Source organism: Sycon ciliatum, chromosome 6, assembly GCF_964019385.1.
Source record: "Sycon ciliatum chromosome 6, ocSycCili1.1, whole genome shotgun sequence".
In the NCBI taxonomy this organism is placed as follows: domain Eukaryota; kingdom Metazoa; phylum Porifera; class Calcarea; order Leucosolenida; family Sycettidae; genus Sycon; species Sycon ciliatum.
The window spans coordinates 30,046,890-30,064,018 of NC_088648.1; the positions used below are offsets into that span (position 1 = coordinate 30,046,890).

The 17,129-nt window shown below is 48.8% G+C and overlaps 3 protein-coding genes and 1 non-coding gene across 9 annotated transcripts in view; 1 reads left to right on the plus strand and 3 right to left on the minus strand.

The window, feature by feature from the left end:
- Positions 1-17,129, plus strand: part of LOC135819867 (uncharacterized) — a 68,001-nt gene that overhangs the window by 37,365 nt on the left and 13,507 nt on the right. The gene's annotated exons all lie outside the window — the stretch shown is intronic.
- The window catches only part of LOC135819024 (DNA mismatch repair protein Msh3-like), a 44,565-nt gene that overhangs the window by 22,820 nt on the left and 4,616 nt on the right, over positions 1-17,129 (minus strand). Inside the window, exons 7-15 of the mRNA XM_065332173.1 lie at positions 9,227-9,275; positions 8,917-9,027; positions 8,212-8,347; positions 7,444-7,569; positions 6,711-6,772; positions 6,089-6,155; positions 5,080-5,181; positions 4,549-4,613; positions 2,805-2,921 (exon numbers count right to left, since the gene is read on the minus strand). Coding sequence (XP_065188245.1) covers positions 2,805-2,921; positions 4,549-4,613; positions 5,080-5,181; positions 6,089-6,155; positions 6,711-6,772; positions 7,444-7,569; positions 8,212-8,347; positions 8,917-9,027; positions 9,227-9,275 — 835 coding nt within the window. The remainder of the gene's footprint in view (positions 1-2,804; positions 2,922-4,548; positions 4,614-5,079; positions 5,182-6,088; positions 6,156-6,710; positions 6,773-7,443; positions 7,570-8,211; positions 8,348-8,916; positions 9,028-9,226; positions 9,276-17,129) is intronic.
- On the minus strand, positions 9,239-16,435 carry LOC135819868 (uncharacterized). Its single transcript, XM_065333164.1, has 4 exons — positions 15,441-16,435; positions 14,633-14,799; positions 11,362-11,621; positions 9,239-9,322 (listed from the first exon to the last, which is right to left on the minus strand). The coding sequence occupies exons 1-4, from the start codon at positions 15,645-15,647 to the stop codon at positions 9,285-9,287; spliced, it is 672 nt and encodes a 223-aa protein (XP_065189236.1). The 5' UTR covers positions 15,648-16,435; the 3' UTR covers positions 9,239-9,284.
- On the minus strand, positions 13,866-13,937 carry Trnae-cuc (transfer RNA glutamic acid (anticodon CUC)). Its single transcript has one exon. It is a non-coding gene; the product is annotated as a tRNA-Glu (tRNA).

A 17,129-nucleotide genomic window follows, 5' to 3' on the forward strand; every position in this document is an offset into this window, starting at 1 on the left:
TTCGGTCCGCTGGACTGCGGTTCAATCTGAAGAAATGCTCCTTCTTCCAGGAGGAGGTCACTTTCTTAGGACACCGCGTGTCAGCGGAGGGCATCTCCCCGGATGAAGCCAAACTCGTCGCGGTCAGGAACTGGAAGACTCCGAAATCTGTCACAGCTGTCCGCGAGTTCCTTGGCTTCGCTGGATATTATCGCCGCTTCATCCGTGGGTTCGCCCAGCGTGCTGCTCCGCTGACTGCTCTGACAGGCAAGAATGCTCGCTTTGCGTGGTCGAAAGCTTGCGAAGCGGCGTTCCAGGCTCTGAAGCGTTCGCTTGCCAGTGCGCCGGTGATGGCGTACCCCCAGTTTGAAGATTCAGCAGGTGCATTCATTCTGGATACCGATGCGAGCAATGTGTCGATTGGTGCAGTCCTCAGCCAGATCCAGGATGGAACTGAGCGACCAATTGGGTACGGCAGTCGTGTACTGACGAAAGCTGAGCGCAACTACGATGCTAGCGATCGTGAGGCCCTTGCTCTGGTCTATTTTGCGGAGTATTTCAGGCACTACTTGTTGGCACGACCATTTGTTGCCAGGACGGACAATACTGCGTTGACTGCACTCCGGAACCTGAAGGAACCCCGTGGACGGAAAGCACGTTGGCTTGACTGTTTATCCGAATATGAATTCCGGGTCGTCCACCGTCCAGGTCGCCAACATCTGAATGCTGATGGTCTGTCGCGCTTGCTAGCCGAACCTGAAGCACATGTGCACAGTGAGTCTCCCCCCCCTGGCACCAACGCCGCCGCAAGATGCTGCCCCGTCTCCTCCGCCGAGTCCGCCGCCTCTTGCCCGTGATGTTCCGTTGTCAGCTGATGATGAAATGCCACTTGCTGCTGATGTTCCTCCGGCTGCCGAGATTATTCCTCCGGCCGTTTTTGTTCGTCCTCCTGGTTCCTCTGCTGCTGGACCGTCGTCACCTGATTGTTTCAAGCCTCAGAGTCTTCTTGCTCCGTATGCTGATCCTGCTCTGTCTGAGTGTTTCACCCGATATAATGCTGCCAGTGGCAAGTTTGTTCGTCCGCCTGAAGCCGCTTCCCGTCCTCCCGACTGTCAACCGCCTGCCGTTACTGCTTCTCGTCCTGACCCGATTACACTGTCCGATGATGATTTTCCACCGCTACAGCCGCCGTCGTCTGATCCGGTCCGTACTTCTTCTCCTGTTCCGCGTCGTTCTGGCCGTGTCCGCACTGCACCTGCTCGACTAGCTGACTATGTCCTGGACTGAGTTTATTATTTGGTTTGTTTTCTTTTGTTTGTTTCCTAGGTATTTCGTTCATTCCCGTGGACGTGAATTTTAGCTAGGGGGGCACAGTGTAATAGGTGTATGTATGCTACGACCTGTATACTCACATACTTACTATTCGTATTTCCCGCTCGTTCCCCTTGGCAATGAGCCACTCACATAGAAGAGCGCATGCTCCAGGTTCTGTTCTGTTCTAGAGTAGTCTAGTCTTGAGTTGTCGTTGTCCTGTTCTCCTTGTCTACACTCTTCTCGAATACTTCTATAAATTATCCAATCATATAAACCCCTTGTGTTCCGGTGTGAGGGGGCATCATTAGCCGGGAGCAGCTAACAATACCATGGCTGGTTATAATCGCCCACATCATATTTATATTGGCTAACGCCACATGACTGTGCGTAATAATAATAATTTAAAAAAAGAGACACACTTTGATGCCGTGGAATGTCTCAGTACTCCTTGTCAGTTTTGTGCTAGATTGTGCACGTCTGACTGCTCGAAATCCGGTTTAGTCAGTGGACTCGATCGCATAACTTGTGCCCACAATTTCCATGTTACAAATATTTTCCTTGCCTCACCATCTGAGTTCTTAACAAACATTTTGGGTTGGATTTCACTGAGCACAACTGCAGATGCACACAGCAGTACGTACACAGTACAGGACACAGTACAGGACACAGTACAGGACACAGTACAGGACACAGTGCAGGACACAGTACAGGACACAGTACAGGACACAGTACAGGACACAGTACAGGACACAGTACAGGACACAGTACAGGACACAGTACAGGACACAGTACAGGACACAGTGCAGGACACAGTGCAGGACACAGTGCAGCACACAGTGCAGGACACAGTGCAGGACACAGTACAGGACACAGTGCAGGACACAGTACAGGACACAGTGCAGGACACAGTACAGGACACAGTACAGGACACAGTGCAGGACACAGTGCAGGACACAGTGCAGGACACAGTGCAGGACACAGTGCAGGACACAGTACAGGACACAGTACAGGACACAGCACAGGACACAGTACAGGACACAGTACAGGACACAGTGCAGGACACAGTGCAGGACACAGTGCAGGACACAGTGCAGGACACAGTGCAGGACACAGTGCAGGACACAGTACAGGACACAGTACAGGACACAGTGCAGGACACAGTGCAGGACACAGTGCAGGACACAGTACAGAACACAGTGCAGGACACAGTGCAGGACACAGTACAGGACACAGTACAGGACACAGTACAGGACACAGTACAGGACACAGTACAGGACACAGTGCAGGACACAGTGCAGGACACAGTACAGGACACAGTGCAGGACACAGTACAGGACACAGTACAGGACACAGTACAGGACACAGTACAGGACACAGTGCAGGACACAGTGCAGGACACAGTGCAGGACACAGTGCAGGACACAGTGCAGGACACAGTGCAGGACACAGTGCAGGACACAGTGCAGGACACAGTGCAGGACAAAGTGCAGGACACTCAGGGATATTCTCACCCGAGGAACAGCTGCCAGGCGGTGTGTGACTGCTGCGACAGCGTTTCACGCAGCAGCGCACGCGTCTTGAGCCGCTCCACGATGAATGGGCTGCGATAGCGCCCCGCTTGCTTCGTCCTGCAAGGGAGCGAACCAACGAGATGAAAGAGAGTGCAGGACACGAGTCGCATACATGTACAACACGAGAAGAAGTGAGTATTGAATGCATGATTGAATGCACTGTATGCACTACAACGTGCCATAAGACCTCCAGTCCGAGCAGTCGGGAATCTCACTGATATAAATACCCCCTCGCTTGAATAGACAGTGAAGGGATGCATGGAGATTGGTGAGTAATAACCCATTCCCAACAGTCCCCCCCCCCCCCCCTCTCCCCATATATTATGAGTACTCAAGTGAATGGGGGGGGGGGGGGGGGGATGGGGGACTGCCTTTGCTGTGGATAGATATGATTGGACACGACCTGGGGCAGCACAGATCTCTCTGCGGAGAGCGCTCTCCAAGCGGCGGGAGACAGACACGCTTAGCTTGACACTGTTGAACTGAACCCCGTTCCAGTCCAGCAGGTCCAGGGAAGATGCGAGCTGTACGTGTGTGCACTCACCCCTCGGCTGTCCAGACCCCGAAGTGTCGGGCACTTCAGTCTACCAGGCACCCTTTGGGCGAGTTGCAGTGGAAATATTACTACTCTGTTGTCACTTTTCGTGACGTCATAGGCCACATCTATGGACTTTCCCCATCAAAATGTATGTGATTCGGAGTTCCAGACATTTCAAAGTTACGGGTAGTGCCCGATCCCAGACTGCCCGGATAAACGAGGCATATATGAGTGTACTCGTACTCAATCTGCGGACAGCATGCTGTTTCGTTCTTTGTGAACTCATCAGCGCAGCACAGAGGAAATGAGGCCGAACCTGATAGCAATGAAAATAAAATTTCCAAAGCCAGATTTAAACCAGGCCCGAACGTACCTTGCCAGAGTGCTCAAACTGACAAGTCAGTGAGCTCTGCATAACGTGTGTACTTGTATGTATTATTATCATATATGATCGAAACTCTGTGGGCCGGTAATAAATTGGATGGGCAAAATTTCGCCGTTCTTTTCTCGGACACACAGTAGCTTAAAATCATGGCAAATCAGTTTGAAATCACACTGGCAGGTCAGTGGGGTGTGTGATCATCAAGTCGACTGACAAGAAGAAGTACGACTACGAGATCATTGTCTAACGCAAAGAGAATGTCCAGTGCAGCCGACTCGTGGAAGCATGGCGTGGCGGAAAAGGCGCCAGACGGTGGCAGCGCAGGCTATCCCAGTACCTGTATTGGGTCATGAGCAGTACTGAAAAAGCCATTATTCTAACCAGGCGCATATAGAACGAATTCGTAAAATTGACTGGTTTACGTGTACCAAAGGTAACGATTCTCACGCATTCTCAACGCTTAATAGAACAGTACATGTATCGATTTCTGTACAACGATTTATATTTTAACAACAGATTTCTCCTCGCTAACTTGTTAGAATTAGCACTTCGTTATACTATGGTTTTTACAGTACCCTGTCACCGCCATTCATGAACAAATAGAAATCTCTCTTTGATAGTGCCATGCCATTAGGGAGATGTTGGAAAGAACAGAAGCCCCCACCCCTTGTCCCCAGCCCCGGCCTCTGGGATTGCTAGCATGGCAGTGCAAGACATTGACATGCATTGGAAAAGGAGACGCAATGTTATGGTTATGGACTTACGAGTTGATCTTGTCCCAAGTTTGTGGCACTTTGTGTTGGAGCTTGCCAGGAACCTCCACTAGATACTGTGTGGCACAGAATAGCAACAACAACAACAATGATTATGAACACGATGACGACAACAACTCATGGTGCATGGTGGTGGCGGCAGCGGCAGTAGCAGTGAAGATGACAACAATGAAACAACAACAAGGAAGTGTGTGAGTAGGAGTAGCGTGGGCCGCAGTCAGCTAAAACATGTCTGGGGGTTCGTAAATCTTCGGAGACATGACGGAATGAAGAATAGTTTCTGTTGAGCACGTTCACGCTGTGCTTCATTCATCACCCGGTGGCGTGAGCATCTTGTCAAACTTCGTTCTCACACTTATTCGGCGGTCTACTCCATGCAGCTGGTGAGCAAAGTGACATTTTTCTGGAATACATTTTTTCACCCCAGGCATGTTTTAGCTGGCTGTGGCTCATGTCATGATGTCATGATGTCATGATGATGTCATGATGTCATGACTACAGCCAAAAGAAGAGCTCGCTTACGTCATCGCCCGACACTGTCTTGTACTCCAGAGCGGGTATGCCAAGCTTTAGGCGAACCTCGCGACGATGCGCCAGCAGCTCGTCGTCAATATCCTTCAGAGCCTGCACGTGGACACACGCAGATGCATGTGAACATATATATGTAGCAAGAAGGACCCAAGAGTGTGTGTGATCCCCGGTAGCCTAATCGGTAGGGCACTGTCCCGGAAAGACAGGGGTGCTGGGTTCGAATCCCGCTCGTGGATCCTTCTTTTGCAACATTGGCGCCTGGCAATGGCTCGAACCCACGACCCATCGTACCCCCCGCGAGCTAGGTACGGCGTGAGGACACAGCCTGTTGGGGCGGGGGAGCAGTGTAGCAAGAAGGACCCATGAGTGTGTGTGATCCCCGGTAGCCTAATCGGTAGGGCACTGTCCCGGAAAGACAGGGGTGCTGGGTTCGAATCCCGCTCGTGGATCCTTCTTTTGCAACATATAGACACCATGATCCGTTCCGCACAGGAGAATGCAAAACTGGTTTCAGCAGACTCTGACGGTGATGCTCGGGGTGTAGCTGTTGTGCGAGATCAGGCGCAAAAGCAGACATGCATTCCTGAAAGAGACTGTGAGATGAACTCTGCACTCCCGATCCAGTCGACGAAACCATTGAAAGAGATCACGTATACAACTCTGCGTACAAATCAGTTGCATGCATGCAGCAGATACACGTGAAGTCAAGAGAGAAAGAGGACACCAACAGTACAAACAATGCTGGGAGAATAAGTAATTCTGCCTTCACCGAGGAATCAACGGAATAGGATTCCGATGACAAAATGGAATTGAAGAGTGTGTGCATGGTAGGGAAATCCAGGATAAACAGAACTGTGGGTTTTCAACTACATGTACAGAACACATGCAGTACACAGAACACATGCAGTGCACACAACACATGCAGTGCACAGAACACATGCAGTGGCCAGAACACATGCAGTGACTCCGAGAATCTTCAGTGAAGCGAGGAGATAGCTACCTTCTTCGTCGCCGCCAAATCCGGGAACTTGGACAAATCAGTGAAGAGCGCCGTCTTGTCGCCCGACCTGCACACGCATGAATGTACACGCGTGCATGTGCACACACACACACACACACACACACACACACACACACACACACGCACGCGTGCACACACAAACACACGCGCACACACGCACACACACACACACACACAACAGCAGCAGTGCCAGCAGGAGATGAAGCAGCAGCACGAGACGGCGAGAGATAAAAATTCACTTCTTTCTCACACCTCGCATCAGCCATAACTAGTGCAGGGTTGCAAGACAAAAAAGGTGTTCAAAAAAGGTGTTCGTCACTCGAAAGAACAATGCTTCTCGTTTATTCCAAATATTCAGCCAACGAGACGCGTACACTTATCATAATCACCACCATCAGGTCCTCATATCCCTGAGACAGTCAGCCATCATTGAACACACATACAAATACCATACCACAGCCAGATAGCTATGCCATGATGCATAGCATTACATCATTGAACACAACCACATAGCCTTTTTTTGTGACATAGGCAATCCATGCAGCAATGCGCTCCAGTCTTCTACATTTCAGCAACACTGAGCTGCTCAGATCACCCTCACCTCGCTGCACCAGGATCCATGCAGTCCAAGAAGCGCTGCACCCCGCTCAGCAGAGCCGGTACCTGTGAGAGTAAATGCAACAAGACAGTGCAGCATTGGGGTTTTCTCAGTTGGTTGGCTGGTGATCTGCACAATGCATGGCACACTTCACTCGCACCACACACCAACGTCGGATAGAAACACTGCGATGCAAACACGGTAAATGAGAGGATGTTCGCAGATTTCCAAAATGCTTCTAATACTTTTAAAATTACTAATAGTGATACAGAAAAACGTCAGAAGTCAAGTACAGCCCTACCCGGGTAATCCGAGCCCCGGTTATCCACACTCCATTTATCCAAACTCCATTTATCCAAACTCCATTTATCCAAACCATGACTAATTAACATAACCCCAGCTACAAAAAAAACAGGGTGTACGGGTGATCTCGATATTTAGAACATGTCTTCAACACAGCTTTCCCTAAGACAAAAGTGTTTGGATAAGCCAGGTTGAAGGTACTTACGATATAACAATTTCTTCACTTAGCACTCAGTTGAAGTTAGCAGTGAATATAAAGTAGTGTTTCAAGGTCCCTCCTTCATATCCTTGGCCAGTAATTTGACTTTGGATATACTGTACCTCGGGCACAAGGTACAGATTTGTATGTCGCTTGCATGTACATTCTAAGTTCAAAGTTCTAAGTTCTGCTAATGAAGTGTTAGTGTACATGTACATATACATGGGTCATTACCTCGTTGAAAGCCTCAGAGAGCAGACTGCACTGCAGCAGAGTCAACGCTTCGCATTGGGCAGCTTGAACTTCTCGTCGTGCCAACAGCAGTGCCTGCAGCGTGCTGAAGAAATCACCCGTGCTACACTGGACAGCACATGTACACACATACACACACAAGTACATGTAAACACACGTAAACACATACATTGGTGGAAACCAAAGTTTTGGGGATTTCAGGGGGTGTCGGCCGTTGGGCGGTTCAATAGCCAATTGAGTCATCTTTCCAAGATTCCTTTTGAGTCTCTCTCCCCTCTCCCGGGGAGACCCACGTGACCAGTTTTGGCAGTGAGCAACAAGTACAAGTACAAGTGCAAGTGTGTGTGTGGGTGTGCGTGCGTGGGTGAGAGAGAGAGAGAGAGAGAGAGAGAGAGAGAGAGAGAGAGAGAGAGAGAGAGAGAGAGAGAGAGAGAGAGAGAGAGAGAAGAGAGAGAGAGAGAGAGAGAGAGAGAGAGAGAGAGAGAGAGAGAGAGAGAGAGAGAGAGAGAGAGAGAGAGAGAGAGAGAGAGAGAGAGAGAGAGAGAGAGAGAGAGAGAGAGAGAGAGAGAGAGAGAGAGAGAGAGAGAGAGAGAGAGAGAGAGAGAGAGAGAGAGAGAGAGAGAGAGAGAGAGAGAGAGAGAGGGAGAGGGAGAGGGAGAGGGAGAGGGAGAGGGAGAGGGAGAGAGAGAGAGGGAGAGGGAGAAAGAGAGAATAGGGCGAGGCGGAAGTAAGACAGTAAGAGAAGCCTACCTTCTTATGCACGATAGAACCCAGGCCTTTCTCAACGTCGGGTAAATGGCTGAGCAACGCTTTGCACTGCCTGACACACGGGGACTTGAAATTGGCACAGAGCTCTTCCACGGCCTCGTGACGAGCCACAATTGCACTATGCACAAAACACTATGCACAAAAAATGACACACATGACAACCATAGAGTCTGGGTATTACACTCCTCGGCATTTGTCTTGTTGAGCACTCTCGGTAGGCTGCTTTAGTGCTGCTCCGCTATCCATCGCTTACTACTTTCCGTAGTTGGAGCACTTTGGCGCTAGAGCGACGAGCTATCCAAATGTCTGTGTTGCCACCTTTGCACCACAGTCAGTAGTTCAGCTTACTGCAAGCGCATAGCTGTACTGATAAGGCCTAGATGACCGAAACAGCTGGCTGTCTACAGCCATGGGTAGCCCAGCCGAATTTGACAACTGGACTGACTCACGACTGCCATCCCGAGCACACGAGGAGCACATCGCACCTTCCCGTGTCCAGTGTCAAATTGGGCAAGAAGCGTGTGTTCCTCGTTGGAGCAATCAACTTTATGACTGATCACCGCCGAAGTCGCAACTTCTAAGTTCGTACTGAACTATATGAGTTACACTATATCACGTTTCTCGTGTCCGGCCAAATGAGATCAAATCGCAAATGATGACACTAGGAGAAGAAAAAAAACCCAGTACCTTCTCCTCAGCAGTGGCTTTGCAAGCCACTGACGGGAACAGACGGCGTCCAAACGCAGTGCTTGTGCTGACCATGGTCGAAAACAGACTACCACGCTCACCGCCGTCCACCTGCAAACATATATCCGCCCAGCCACACACACGCACACACGGACGCACGCACGCACGCACACACACACACAAACTTACAGAAGGAAAAAACCATGAACACATGCACATACCCGGAAAGCGCAAACTCAAGAAGCCAACTGCAGAACTTGTCAAAACAAGACTTCAAGTAGCATCAAGCATGCAGCCAGCCAATACTTACCCATGGCCAAAGCCATAGGCAAAGATCTCCAAGCTGCGTAGAGACTGCTCTGTCAACGTCATATGTTGCCTCGTATTACTGAACTGAACAAAGTTCCTGTGGAAGAAAGGAAGAGAAGGAGGGAGGGATGGGAAAGAGAGAGAGAGAGAGAGAGAGTGAGAGAGAGAGAGAGAGAGGAGAGAGAGAGAGAGAGAGAGAGAGAGAGAGAGAGAGAGAGAGAGAGAGAGAGAGAGAGAGAGAGAGAGAGAGAGAGAGAGAGAGAGAGAGAGAGAGAGAGAGAGAGAGAGAGAGAGAGAGAGAGAGAGAGAGAGAGAGAGAGAGAGAGAGAGAAGATGCAGACAAACACACACACACACACACACACACACAAACACACACAACTCATAGACGCAGGATGGCATCACTGCACCTATTCACAAACAAACGAACCAATCGACGAAAAGGGAGATGGACGGACACTGTGAATAACGGACAGGCATACAGGCAGACAGGCACACAGGCACACAGGCATACATGTTGCGAAATTGTATTACGACTATGATTTACGCATGTTGTTGTATTTGGTTCTTGTCATTTTGGTCATATTTTTCAACTCAAAATGGGTGTGGCATGAGAATAGCAAAAAGTATGTGACCAATTCTTTCTTGCTAGGTCTTAGAAGATATCGAGAGTTGAATAAGATAATTTTTTCAAACACTAACATCTCAGGCTCATCTCCTTGCTCCATATTACTAAGGCCTGTGCCCTATTTTTCGAATCCTATATATAGGATTCGAGATTATATTGGACCTTGTTTTATCCTTAAAACTGGTAGTTTCATGACGGCATGTGCGATATGTCATCATGAAACCACCCCGTACCACACCTGCAATGTTCTTCTGCACATTCACTGCCTCAGTCCTTTCCATGACAGCAGCTGAACAATTATGCTCAAATTTCCAATTATTGCTGAAAATGGGTATTCATCAGAAATATTATCACCCTATGAATCTAAAATGTAAACATTCATGCCTCAAACATATTTACAACTTCCATGAAAACCATTATGCCATTATTATTGGTCGTGATGACCACTAACAACGGCATAAAAGGCACACCTTTTCAAATCCTATATATAGGATTTTTGGCCAGCAAATTAAGAGATAGTCTAAGTGTACGTGCGAGTATGGTGTGATGTGTGACGTTTATGGTATGTGGTGCATGCAAGAGTACGCGTTGTCAGAGTGTGAGGATGTGCTTCCGTCTGTGTGAGAGTGACTGTCAAGTGAATGCTGTACATGCGCAGTGCTAGTTTGGTCTGGGAATGAGAGTCATGTGTGATTCGTCCGGGGTCTGGTTGTCTTGGTCTTGGTCATGTGTTCTGTAAGTATTAGTCCCTGATTGGTCGTCCCGATTTGTCGTCGCAATATTACTGCTTGTTCTTGGTTGATTCTTCGTGTCTTTTCCCGGGTGTCTTTTCCGTTGTCTTTTTCTCGAGTCTTGTTTTTGTCTCCCTCCTCCTGCGCCCTCGTCATTTGTTGGTATAATATAAGAATTGAAGATACAATCAAGAGTTTGCGTTGCTGTGTGGCGGGGGCCAGGGGGAGAACACTATTCACACAGGCATACAGGCAGACAGGCACACGGGCATACAGGCAGACAGGCACACGGGCATACAGGCATACAGGCAGACAGGCAGACAGGCATACAGGCGCAGCCCAAGATGGTGCTAAACTGACCGTGTATCTTTGAGGCAACCAGCCAGTCTAAACTGCTTCAGGTGTCGCAGACATATTCCCAAGCAGACAATGACCGGCTTTGGTAATTCCTTCACAAACTCCCAATGTTCTCCTGGATGTGAACAAAACCAAACAATTCCTTTGATTCCTCCTAACCTCTGAAGATGATCATGGCTGGGAGTCGTTCGAAGAATATCGCATATGTTAAGTATTGGGAACAACGCACACACGTACACACACACACACACACACACACACACACACACACACACACACACACACACACACACACACACACACACACACACACACATGCACGCACACGCACACACACAGACACACACACACACACACACACACACACACACACACACACACACACACACACACACACACACACACTGGCCTGTCACTCACCACCATGCTGACGAGCTGAGGGATGGCCGTGCCGATGCTGCGAATGCTGGTGCAGCCCCACTCCACTGGTGGTGGCCTCACCAGTAACAACTCCGTCATCGTTGTCCTCCTCGCTACTACTCTCTCCATCGCTAAGCTGATCTACCGACGACGAGATGACCGACAGCTGATAGAAGTCCGCAAGGCAGCCATGCGAGGTGCCGTAATCGTTCCACCCCGTCGGCACCTCCTCCAGACGAATAAGATCACCCTGAGACTTCCTGCATGTCAACATATGTACAAAGAGAAGATAGCAATACAGTCAGCCTTCACATAACTGCACACATCCGTTTTCCACGAAAATATCCGGATAGGCGAGGGAACCGGATTATCAAACACACATACTGTATGCATGCATCGCATATGCTGTAAATCGGTAACCAACGATTTTCCTCCGAATGGCGAGGGATCCGGATAAAAGAGGACGGGATAAGCGAGGTCTGACTGTACGTCTAAACAACGAGAATGCCTGCCCGGCATCCAACACATGCATGTCTAAACAATGAGAATGCCTGCCCGGCATCCAACACATGCACTTCATCTACACTGTACTGTCTCACATATAAATTTTTAGGCGTCTTAAAATTTCCGTGCCGGGGGCCGGCCAGGTTTCAGGTGTAATGTAGAATTACCGGTAGGTGACCAGCCTACCCTTCACTGCATGTAATGTGTACTCTAGTGGTAGGTGACCAGCCTACCCTTCACTGCATGTAGTGTGTACTCTAGCGCCTTTTAGGTGTAATGTAAATTTAGGTGAATGGCTTCTCTACCGAAATTAAAATTACACCAAAAATAACGTGTTATACCGTACTTAATGATGTATTGTATTGTATTGTGATAATACTCATAAAAAGGACACACTTCAGGCTCATTACAAACATCTTGAAAGTTTTTGTCTTCACAAGTATACTTTCAAGATGTTTGTAATTAGTGTTGAAACGATCTCACCGGATACTCGTTAGGTCGCTCGCCAGAAACTCGGCTCGTTTGTGCGGCCAGCTCGTTTGCACTAACGAACACCGTACTCCGTACACATGGCAGTACATGTCGACTGTACTGGGGAGTCGTAAAATATTTTACGACTCCCTGGTCGATCGACAGTCCAGTCCCGCGCAAAGTGAAAATCACTCGCAGTTACGGTGACTGTATGCCTGCACGACATTTGAGTTGTTTCAGTTGTCGTTGCAGCTTTGGTGGACTCTACTGATGTCTTGTTCCGCATCTGCTGACCTGTCGCAGGATATGCTTCGGTCACCTCTCCATTCGAGTGAAAGTTACGCTCAGTCGTTTGGAAGTTTTCTCCCGCGATGCAGCGAAGACCAGGGCTACTTGCAATCTTTGCAAAACGGTCTATTCTTACAAAGGCTACTCAGCGACGGCGCTGAAAAGACATCTCGACACCAAACAGCAGTCCGAAGTGAAGCAGCAGCAATCCCAAATGCCGGTGGTGATGATTTGTACCAGCTGAAACATCTAACTTAGAAAAAAATATTCAAAAAAACATATTTGCCACATCAATGAAACTCGTTAGCTCGCTCGATAGCTTGCTCGTTAGTGGAACCGATCGCTCGTTTGTTATAGATACGCTCGTTTCAACACTATTTGTAATGAGCCTGAAGTGTGTCCTTTTTATGAGTATTATCGCATTTTTGTCTCAGAGGAAACTGTATTGTATTTATTATTTTTAAAAGGATTTCCCAAAGGCATAGCCGTAGCGCCATTGCACTCAACCTGAACACCCGGCGCTTAACATCATACATACAATTCAACTCCAGCAACTTGTTTACATTCTGCAGCCTCGGGAGTTAATAATTCGACCTTTTCTTCGCCCTCCATGTACTGAAAGAGTGCGGTCGAATGTTCTCTCGCTTCTCGGAGAAATTATGTCCTGGAAGTCGAAGAAATTGGAATAATTTAGGAGCAGGTGTCGAAGATTTTCCGCACATGAGAAGCGCCGAAGAGGCCGTGATCTTGCAGTAGTTTGCACGCGCTGACCCAAAATACGGGAATCTTTCAACCACCTTTCAAGGTCGGGGATCTTGGAGAATTTCGGAGAATCTCCTAAAGTTCACAAAGGATATTAGCGGAACACCTCTCCAAATTTTAGCAGAATCACGACCTTTTCCAAGAAAATTCAAGAAAACACCCTAAAAACTCTTCCTCTTGCAGGACTCCTTCAATAACACCTAAAGGCCCATTCAGAATACCGCTTTCTGTGATGTGATATGCGACTTGCGATGATGAATTTCGCAAAAGTCGCACTTTGGTCCACTTGTGGCCTTGCGACAGTACGCGGCAGGCATTTTCTTGCCGCGAGTGTTGTATTATAATTATGGCGCATGTCGCGTCGCAAAAAGTGGTACTGTGAATGAGTCTCGGCTTTACATTGCTGCTTGTAAATATGAAAGTCTTTTTCAATATCCACCTTCCTGACATAATGCAAAAGATCATTAAAAAAAGAAATGTTCCCACACCGGGAATCGAACCCGGGCCGCGGCGGTGAGAGCGCCGAATCCTAACCACTAGACCATATGGGAGACACGATAAAATGCTGAGGACATTCCGAACATCAAGAGTGCAGAACACCCAGCTAGCTAGTGGTTCAGGAAATACATCACAGATGAGAGAGAGAGAGAGAGAGTAACAAAGGAGTAGTAATATTTCCACTGGCCCAAAAAATGGCTGGAAGACCGAAGTGCCCATAACTTGGGTATCCAGAAAACATGAACATGTATTCCGCATACTACACAGAATGCAAACTTTCGATTGGCGCAACTCAACTTCAGCAGAATCACTCCTTTCGCAAAACAAAATTAGCAGTTTCCACTACTGGGGTGGAATTATCACCAGCCGAAGGGGGCCCAGGGTTATAGACAAAGGGGGCGCAGCGCCCTCCTACTCTGATTGAGTGCCCCCAGTGAAAAAGTGCCACCCCCCCCCCCCCACCCACCACCACTGATTTGTCGATGTTCATGTTTGCTCATGCCATTCAACGAAAATACAGTCAACAGCCATTACTAGAGGATTCACAAAAGCACATTTAGTCTGGGGAGAAATCAGGGGTTCGGCCCCGTACGTTGCCTTTTATATGGCAAGACAAATTTGGAAAATGGAAAACTGCGTCACGGGGTAACCGCTTCCCCTGCCCCCCCCCCCCCCTACTTATTTTGACCTTGCTAGAACCCTGGGGGCGTATTAATACGTATTACCAGTACATGAAGTGTATATGTACCTGTTGCTGCAATAAGATGCAATGGCAGCTCTACTCCTTGCACCGAGGTCTGCAGGAATGATGAGCTCGCAGGGGACGATGTGAGCAAGGTGTGTGAGCAGCTGAGTGCGCGACGTATCGTCTGCAAACACTGAGTAGACAAGATCACCTGTCGCTGGTTGTACGGCCTAGGTGGTGGAGAAAGAGAAAGAGAGAGAGAGAGAGAGAGAGAGAGAGAGAGAGAGAGAGAGAGAGAGAGAGAGAGAGAGAGAGAGAGAGAGAGAGAGAGAGAGAGAGAGAGAGAGAGAGAGAGAGAGAGAGAGAGAGGGAGGGAGGGAGGGAGGGAGGGAGGGAGGGAGGGAGGGAGGGAGGGAGGGAGGGAGGGAGGGAGGGAGGGAGGGAGGGAGAGAGAGAGAGAGAGAGAGAGAGAGAGAGAGAGAGAGAGAGAGAGAGAGAGAGAGAGAGAGAGAGAGAGAGAGAGAGAGAGAGAGAGAGAGAGAGAGAGAGAGAGAGAGAGAGCGAGAGCGAGAGAGACAGAGACAGACCAACAAAAACATAACCACACATACCAGACAGAGTACAGAAAGGCAAAAAGACATAGGCCACACACAAAGGCACAATAGATTCACTGTATATAGAAACGACCCTAAACAAAGTAAAAGTGGGGAGGCTTCCTAAACAAGTAAATAAAGACTCAACCGCTGCAGTACACGACGGCACTGGAGAAAACTACAACGAGAAACGTAGGAGACCACCCACAACACTACGAGTAGGTACGGTTTATACTCCAGAAAATATGATATCATTCAAAACTTATTATGATACTTACTACAACTGCCACGTGCTCTGCAGAAGCCTCTTGCCGCCGCTGCTGCTGCTGCTGGTGGTCACGGGATGTTGTAGACACCTCCGCAGTTAGATCCTCTCTGGCAGCATCAACGATGAACAACATGAAGCTATCGGTCGTACTCGACCATGCCTCAGCAGCCGATGCCTGGCCATCAGCAGCTCCGACGCCGAAGCCATCGCCAGCCATGTGACCACCGTCGCCGCCAGCAGCAGTGATGACATCATCACCAGAACCGATAACATCGTGTTCACCGTCGGCACTGCCGTTCTGCGAAGCAGCATAGCGGTCTAGCGACGACGACGATGCTGCTGCTCCTGCTGATCGCGGTGACACTGCCTTTGTTGTGTTCTTGTTATACGTTTGATTGGGTAGTGGCGAGTCAAACTGTACTGGGACGATACTGGTCAAGGAGTACCCCTGTACATGTACTGGGAATGGACAAGGACCATGAGAAAGTCAACAACAGGTCTCTAGCAAGATTCGAAAAGGAGAGTGATGTGGCCCTAGCATGCAGCTTAAAGGCAAGCTTTCTTGATAATGACGCCCATCGTGCACTGCTAGACTGCACAGCCGTACTTCCACAACGATATAGTCGTGGACAAGTGTGCAGGTGACAGACAAGCAGATATGAACTTACTTGTATAGGATAACAAACAAGCAACGCGAGACAGTAATATTCAATCAAGGCTATGATTGTCACGAGAAAAGGTTACGGTTGCTTTACATTGGACTTCCTTGTGTTTCGTGATGAGTCACTAATGACGGCACACCTAATCTTACTTATAACATTGTGGGATAACCGTCCGTCTACTTTTCTCTGCCCTCCGCCAACTTAGACATGCCATCCTATAAATGAAGCTACAGGAAGCCTCACCACTGCTGCTCCTTTATTTCCATCCTTTGTTTTGTCTCCAAGATAATTCCACATGAATACATGTACGCTGTTAAAGGGGAAGTTAAGGCAAAAATCAAAATTTCACCAGTTGTAGTCATCGGGGTGCTGAGTCGAATGGTCGTGGTCCGAGGAAGATGAGACGCTCCCTTCCTACTTGAATCCCAATCGAACTCGCGCACTTCAACCGAAACTGGGTGACTGCGCCCTACTAGATGGGGATTTGTATGAAAAATGTCACTAAAAGCGCCATTTCGTTCTTATAAAAGCATGGATGACCGCAATTGGCACATATGTTGTAGTCTTTTGGACGCTGAGTCGATTGGTTTTGGTCCGAAAAGGCTGGGATGCAGCGCTCCTCCTTTATTCCCAATCGAACATGGTTGAGCAAGCGGTCACGTGCTCCTGCGTACACCAGTCACCTGGTCACCGTGCCTGCAGGGTACAACTTACTAGCCTGTTTGACCTTTTTTGGGTGCAGTCCTGTCACTCGAGTTGAACCTTGGTGTGAAAGTTGTCGCCTGCTGGCGTGGTGACCAGGTGATTTGGGCACCCAGGAGCACGTGACCACTTGTCAGTCAACCATGTTCGATTGGGAATAAAGGAGGAACGCTGCATCGCAGCCTTTTCGGACCAAAACCAGTCGACTCAGCGTCCAAAAGGCTACAACATATGGGCCAATCGCGGTCATCCGTGCTTTTATAAGAACGAAATGGCGCTTTTAGTGACATTTTGCATACAAATCCCCATCTAGTAGGGCGCAGTCACCCAGTTTC

Excerpts from the sequence above, each read along its gene's own strand:
- LOC135819868 (XM_065333164.1), bottom strand. The coding sequence starts at position 15,647 with ATGGCTGGCGATGGCTTCGGCGTCGGAGCTGCTGATGGCCAGGCATCG. Across the intron at positions 11,622-14,632 it reads GCATCTTATTGCAGCAACAG|GAAGTCTCAGGGTGATCTTA; the intron begins GTACATATACAC and ends GTTGACATGCAG. Across the intron at positions 9,323-11,361 it reads CTCAGCTCGTCAGCATGGTG|GAACTTTGTTCAGTTCAGTA; the intron begins GTGAGTGACAGG and ends TTTCTTCCACAG.